Genomic DNA, 7,261 nt, shown 5'->3' with positions numbered 1-7,261 from the left:
CATGGGGATATTGCTGGAGACAGTTGGAGAGGAGAGTGCTGACTAGTCTGCGTAACACCTAACTCTCCAAGTCCTCCTGACTTCAGAGTCTGGAATGGCTCTTTGATGTTGTCGGCACAATGCATCGATAATGTACTTTTACTGGTTGGCTCTCTGTGTCTTTCTCACTCAAACACCCATATGCACAGCCACACACAGCCCCCGAGCGCCACCCCCTTCTATTACAACGCTTGGATTTTCAAATTCAAACAATGAGAGGTCTCAACCCCAGAGTAAAAAAACACATTTGAGAGAACGAAACAAACACGTCACTCTATTTCTGAGTGAATATTGCATTAACAAATAGCCTCCTTTCTAGACCAGTGTGCTCACAACTCTCCCTGCGCTGTGAGTGACGTGTGTCGTGTCAGCCAAGCTAAGTAGTGACTGGGCTGGGCTACATAACTAAACCACTACACTAGACTACCAGTGGCGGTTCTAGACCATTTCAACTGGCTGGGCCAAGCTGGGGCCAGTTGTACTGTTAGAGGGGCCAGTTACATTAGACGTTATTGTTGTCATATCGTTTTCTTCACTGCATTGCAGGCATTAGCAGGCAAAAGACCATGTTCATAATCATTAGTGTTCCGCGTTGCCATTGTCTAATAACGGATGTAAAAAAAGAACGATAGCAAAAATTAGTTATGTAAAAATGATTTCATACTCCACATTTAGGGGGGCCACAAGGGGGTCCAAAATTGTTGTCACAGGGCCACTGCTACATAACTAAACCACCACACTAGACTACATAACTGGGCTACATAACTAAACCACCACACTAGACTACATAACTGGGCTACATACATAACTGGGCTACATAACTAAACCACCACACTAGACTACATAACTGGGCTACATACATTTGCCCTAGAAGTAATGATACATACTCTATGCATTCCTTGGAGTAAAGGCATCAAGGAGAAAGCCAAGCACAGGGGTTTATTACCAAGTTCTGTGTGCTAGCATGTTGTCTGTCAGTGTCAAAAGAGACACATGAACATTATCAGATTTTAGTGGAAAGCTACCCAATGTCACATAACACCTGCAGCATTCACATCCTGTATTCATTTTCCCTTTTCACACAAAAGGAAGAAATAATCTCCAACATTCCAAATTCTCCAGATTCCGAAGGCATCGCCCGTCGACCATGTGCTCTCCATCCTCCTGAAACAACAGTAGACACCCTCCTTCCTCACTTTCCCCTTTGCTTTTGTACCTATTTGAAAATGTTCCTGCAATAACAAAACATATGGAATTCTATGGAAAACCAGAAAGTCATTCAGAAAGGGAAACAGTAGAGCCTTTCTTTCCCCCGGTACGTGAGTCCCTTTATGAAAACAGAGAAAAGCAGTGAGAGTTTTGTCAGTGGGCTATTTCAGAATGAAAAGACATAGAGGAGGCATTTTGTTCTGGTTATATTATGCAGGAAAAGGGGAGGTCGGAGGTGGATCGTTTTTCATGTGGGATAAATGTCTGGAGTTAGTCCAACAGTGGATGAGAAGGGAGGAGAGAGGAGAATGAGCATCTGTGTGATTGTTTTGTCTCCAGGTAGAACTCCCTACAGTCTCTCTCTCTCTCTCTCTCTCTCTCTCTCTCTCTCTCTCTCTCTCTCTCTCTCTCTCTCTCTCTCTCTCTCTCTCTCTCTCTCTCTCTCTCTCTCTCTCTCTCCCTCCCTCCCTCCCTCCCTCCCTCCCTCTATCTGAAAACCTCCAACATAACAGGAACTGAGCTAACACACAACCCCAGCCAGCATCAGAGAAACAAATGTGACATTGGGACCTCAAATAAACAGGTCTCATGATCTAGGATCAGGTCCCCCTGTTCATGTAATCGTATTCATTAGGATCTAAAATGCAAAACTGATTCTAGATCAGCACTCATTCACAAAGCGTTTCAGAGCATATGGGCCCTAAACTCCCATAGAGATAGATAGAGGACTCTAGTGCCCAAAAGTACATTTTAGTATGGGAAGTGCCATTAAGGCTTTTCACTATTTTGAAGTAGTCAACTGGGTCGGACTTCCTATGGGTTTGGGAAGGATCACATAATTCCATCCAGGTCATCAGGAGGGATCAGCCAATGAATTATATTCGTGAGCAAACATTCCATAACTGCAGGTGCCAGTAAATCGCCAAACTTGGCGTTGTACCTGTTCAAACAACACACTCCAGGTTGCAGTATGCACCCTTTGTTTGTTTACCAAGTCATAGAAGCAGCAGAAGAAGATAATTGACTACTTCAGAATGGAAATGGCCTCAATGGCCCTGCCCATGCTCTCACGTTTGCCATAATGGGACAGATATAGGGCGGCAGATAGCCTAGCAGTTAGAGTGTTGGGCCAGTAACTGAAAAGTTGCTGGTTTGAATACCCAAGCTGACAAGGTGAAAAATCTGTTGATGTGCCCTTGAGCAAGGCATTTAACCCTAATTTGCTCCATGGGTCGCTTACTACTATGGCTGTCCCTGTAAAACAACACATTTCACTGCACCTACCTGGTGTATGTGAAAATAAACCTTTTTATTTATTTTTATTTTATAATGTTGTGTCCTCTAACTATCTCTATGGTCGGTCCCAATTCACTCCCTGCCCCTCCTTACTCCATGGCCCTAAGTAACCCTTCAATGTTAGCAGCGATGGAAGCAATATGGTGGAAGATCCACCTCTACACTGCATACTTCCTCAATACCCTTTAGATCTGCAATAGGGCCACGAGGGAGGGGGAGGGAACGGCTTGGGATAGGCTGTGTCACTCACCTCGTTAAAGGCTTGTTGTTCCCCTGTTTGTGTCAACACAAGAATCTGGTTGGCTTTACTAAGCGGTTTCATAACCCAATACTAGTACAAAGCCCCTGGACTGGAGCAATCGGGTTTCTAACACTGTGTAATTTAGTCTACTTTCACTTGATCCCTTTGAAGAAAGAAAGAGCTCTTCAAAAACTTTACTGAAAAACAAGCTTTCATTGTGACATGACACATATGTGCATGGGGTTGTTGTAGATTTCACATGACGTGGTCAATAGATAATGTGGTAAAGAATACAACTAACAGCCTATTGAAGGCTCTTTGCCCTCTGTGGAACAGATTGGGTTCATTCACGCAAATCAGGAACGAACACTTGGTAGGGAACATGTTGATTCTGTATAGTAGGCCCTATACGCATTCATTTATCTACTGAAATTTCAAGAACTGCAGCTAATTATCACTTTGAAAATACAAGATTCAAAGTGCAGAAGAAAACTGTTTAGTCTGGTTATCTCCCTATGAACATAATGTCTTAAACACTTTGTTTTATCAGGGTGATAAGGGCATTTTAGGACATTGGTTATGATAAATACAGTACGTGTAAATATTCTGAGAGGTTTCTCTGTCTTCAGATGAAAATCAGTTTGTTTTTGTGCTGTCTGCATCACACGAACAGCTGTACAAACGGAACAGAACATCTCATTCCACTAGACTAGAGGACATCACCCAAAGTCAATACATGAACGCATGGTTGGGTAAGGAATCTGCCAGGAGAGTTCAATCGAAATCCAGATATAAAATCTAAGAGAAGAACAACAAAAAACAAACCAAAAAAAAACAGACTGCTGCCAGAAGTATACTTTGTCAGGAATGGGTAACTTTGATGGGGGTGGGGGCCAGAAAATGTTCTCTACCTGGAGACAGTTTTTTTTTTACATTTAAAATTCTGTGCAATTCTACACATTTTGCCAGGGGCGGAGAGAATATTTAGCAATTTTAACTAATGCACATTTTTTAGTTTAAGAGTTCCTTTAGTGCAATTCTACTCATTTTGCCATAGGGTGGAGATAAATGTTTACAGTTTTTAAAATTAAATCTGAGTGAGACTAGCAAAATCAATGGGGGCCCCAAAGGCTTTAATTCAACCTTGATTACTACAGTACCAGTTTAGATACCTGGCCGCTGGGTATTGCACCTTGTGTATTCTACCTCCCAACAGTAAGTTAAAACCCCGACTGACAGTTGCCCATCACCTGCTGTAAGTACACCAATATGGCACTCTGGCCGCATCATGATCGCACAGCAAATCTCCCTGACTGGATGATCAACTAATAATGACGATCTAATGATCAGTGGTTATAATCTGTTATCCAGTGACTGCAATAACACAAAAACTAAATTTGTAAAACATTTTTATTTACAATTAAATTAACCATCGTTTTGAAATCGATCAGAAAACAAAGATTTTCAACAAACATCATAAATACAGATTTACAGTTTGGCATACTAATAACAAGGTGCTGTTCTCTCTCTCTGCTCTGTCAACAGAAATAAAAAGACAAACAAGCCAAATTGATCTGGAGCCATATGTACATTACTAAGCATCTCAAAGTAGGCGTGCTAATCAGGAGTCCATTTTATTCATTACGATCTAAAAGGTCAAACTGATCCTTGATCAGCACTCATACTGATCCTAGATCAGCACTCATACTGATCCTAGATCAGCACTCATACTGAGACGCTTTATGAATACAGGCCCTGGGTTTAAAAGTTCCAGCATAGCTCTGAAGACGTTAACCCTTCCAAAAATAGGTATAAGGCAGTAAATAATATAATAACACTACTAACAGTCAGCCAAAACCAGTCTGTTAAGTGAAAATAACCAACTCTGAGGCAGACATACAGTTGTAGGCTACATAAGAGGGAAATAATGATCATAAAGAGAAGAATGTCAGGGTCTGAGTAAGAATCTTAATTTATACAAGTTAGGGAAAGCACTACATATACTAGGGCCTGATTCCCAAACTGACACCTACACCCTACCTATGCAAGGATTGGACAGATGTAAGAAAATCTAGTGGGTAGGGACTAGGGAATGTTTCTGGACAGGTCCTAGGAAATAGTTGAGGTTGTGAGTGAAATCATAACTCCCTAACCTAGGTAAAGGCTGCAGAGCACAACATGGACCAATACAACATCATCCTATTTGGAAATGGGAATGTCCACACGAGACAAGCCCCCCCCAGTCTCTTCTACATCTGAAGACTTCAGACACCTACACCATCTAACTGGCACCAGTACCGATTACCGTTACAGAAATGGTGCACAAAGAATCTATACTTTGAAAGTGTTGTACCATTACAGAACATAAGATGGAGATAGGGGTGTTGGAGTCGTAGACACTTCCCCTTTTCAACGGCAAAATAAAAGCATGAATTAATCAATTAGACAAGAGTCATTTCCAATAGTTTGTCCTTTAAAAAGAGTTTTAGAACAAGCTAGACAGATGACAACAAATCAGAAATAACATTAAAACTTATCACACAATATCCCCATAAATGTACCTATAGAGTAAACTAAATAAAGCAAGTTGTAAGTACACTTAAACATAAATAAATAGCCATGTTTGTCCCAAATAGCACGCTATGCCTTATATAGTGCACACTACTTTATACCAGGGCTCATAGGGATCTGGTCAAAAGTAGTGCACTATATAGGGCACACATCTCAAACTCATTCCATGGAGGGCTGAGCATCTGTGGGTTTTCACTCCTCCTTTGTACTTGATTGTCTAGGTCTTAATTGAAAGGAAAAAACTAAAACCTTCCATGGAATGAGTTTAGCACCCCTGCTAATGGGAATAGGGTACCATTTAGTGTACAAGCAATGTAAAACAGGTAAAGGGAGGGTACCAGAGGAGTGTAAGTAAACCTTACAAGGTCATAGGACGTATTTAATATTGCTCTTTATTTGACTAGCGGAAACAGAGGACTACCTAGCCTGATCCCAGATGTGTTTGTGCCGTCTTGCCAACTCCTATGGCCATTGTAACGCTGTTATTGCTGATCTGGAACCAGGCTAAAGATTCCCTCCACTCACATTCAAACACAACTCCTCAATGATGTAAGCCTCAATTACAGTACTTCCTCTACCAACCTCAGGGGTCCATTCAGTGATGTAAACTTTCTGAACATTGATAGTAGATAGAATAGGGAATCATGTCAGCTCTATTCCTTGTATTTCTATCTGCCAGACAATCTCTTCTACACCATACATTTCTATCTTAACATTCTGTAACGTTACATCCTCCTGAACAGACCTCAAGTCCTGCAATCGTACACTGACATTATCAAGAACACTTCTGTTTAGTACTGCGTAACACACTGCACATATAAATCCTGTGTCCCAGCCTAGACAAAAACGCACACTCTCCCACATCACATTATACTTTGGTTAGGATGCAATAAAGCTTTACTTAGTGAAATATATAATAAATAACGTTTACTATACCAATATTACTTTGATAGATGATAACATTCAGAGGTGTAATGTTATTATGTAGTGTCCAATTGGTGTTGAAATAATATACCAGCTTGTTCCTCTCTCCTATAAAGTCAAGTTTAGTGAGCAAAAATGTTAATAAATACATACAGCATTTAACAAAGTGTTTGGAACAGAAGTCTCATAAAAGTTACATCCCAAATGGCACCCTATTCCCTATAAAACCGTATGGGCCATGGCCAAAAGCAGTGCCCTATATAGGGAACAGGGTGCCATTTGGGATGCGCAGAATAGGAGTATTGCAGGCGAGATTTTCTGATGCCCACATATAACATAGGTTGAATACATTAGGGCACACCGTAACAAAACGCTCTGGAAAGGAAAACTAAAACAAGTATGTCTTATTGGACAAGTTGAAGTAGTACTTCCCCGTTTTAATACACTTTCTTCCATTTGATGCCCAATGAATAGGACCCTGCTGATCGCCAAGTCAGAGGTGTTGTGTTAAGCCACAGTAGTGTTGTACAGAGGAACAGAGGTTTGAGTCTCAGCCTAAACAGCCCTAGGACTAGGATTGGAGAGGTGTCGTGCTCCAGATGATCTGTCTATTCCATGCCATGCATTAGGAACCCGAGGAAGAGATGCTCTGCATCCACCGTGGGTAGGAGGAAGACTTTCCATGTTACTCCATCTTGGACATTTCATATTTTGTAGTCATGATTTCCTGGTAAAAAAAATACAGAGAATATATTATACATTTCTCTAACATCCTAGTCTGTACATATAATACTGTACATATAATACTGTAATCTGAGAATTGAATAACATTAAAGGAAATGCACAGTAAAGCAAACCATGTGTTGCCATTGACAGAAATGAGCCAAATTTGAGACCTGTTGTGTTAATAAGGAAACACATACCTCATCCGAGTCGAGAAGGACAGGCAACGCTCTATAATGAAAGAGGAAAAGAAAGACA

General features: G+C 41.0%; 1 protein-coding gene across 2 annotated transcripts in view; it reads right to left on the bottom strand.

Moving 5' to 3' along the window:
- Positions 1-4,177: 4,177 nt before the first annotated feature.
- The window catches only part of tmem87b (transmembrane protein 87B), a 29,435-nt gene continuing 26,351 nt past the window's right edge, over positions 4,178-7,261 (bottom strand). For both annotated transcript variants that reach the window (XM_014180001.2, XM_014180000.2), the window contains exons 18-19: positions 7,204-7,234; positions 4,178-7,007 (exon numbers count right to left, since the gene is read on the bottom strand). In XM_014180001.2, the coding sequence (XP_014035476.1) occupies positions 6,966-7,007; positions 7,204-7,234 (73 nt within the window). In that variant the 3' untranslated portion in view covers positions 4,178-6,965. The remainder of the gene's footprint in view (positions 7,008-7,203; positions 7,235-7,261) is intronic.

Source organism: Salmo salar, chromosome ssa28, assembly GCF_905237065.1.
Source record: "Salmo salar chromosome ssa28, Ssal_v3.1, whole genome shotgun sequence".
NCBI classification, from domain to species: domain Eukaryota; kingdom Metazoa; phylum Chordata; class Actinopteri; order Salmoniformes; family Salmonidae; genus Salmo; species Salmo salar.
The sequence above is the reverse complement of the archived record's forward strand: the minus strand, read 5'-3'. Positions and strand labels throughout refer to the sequence as shown.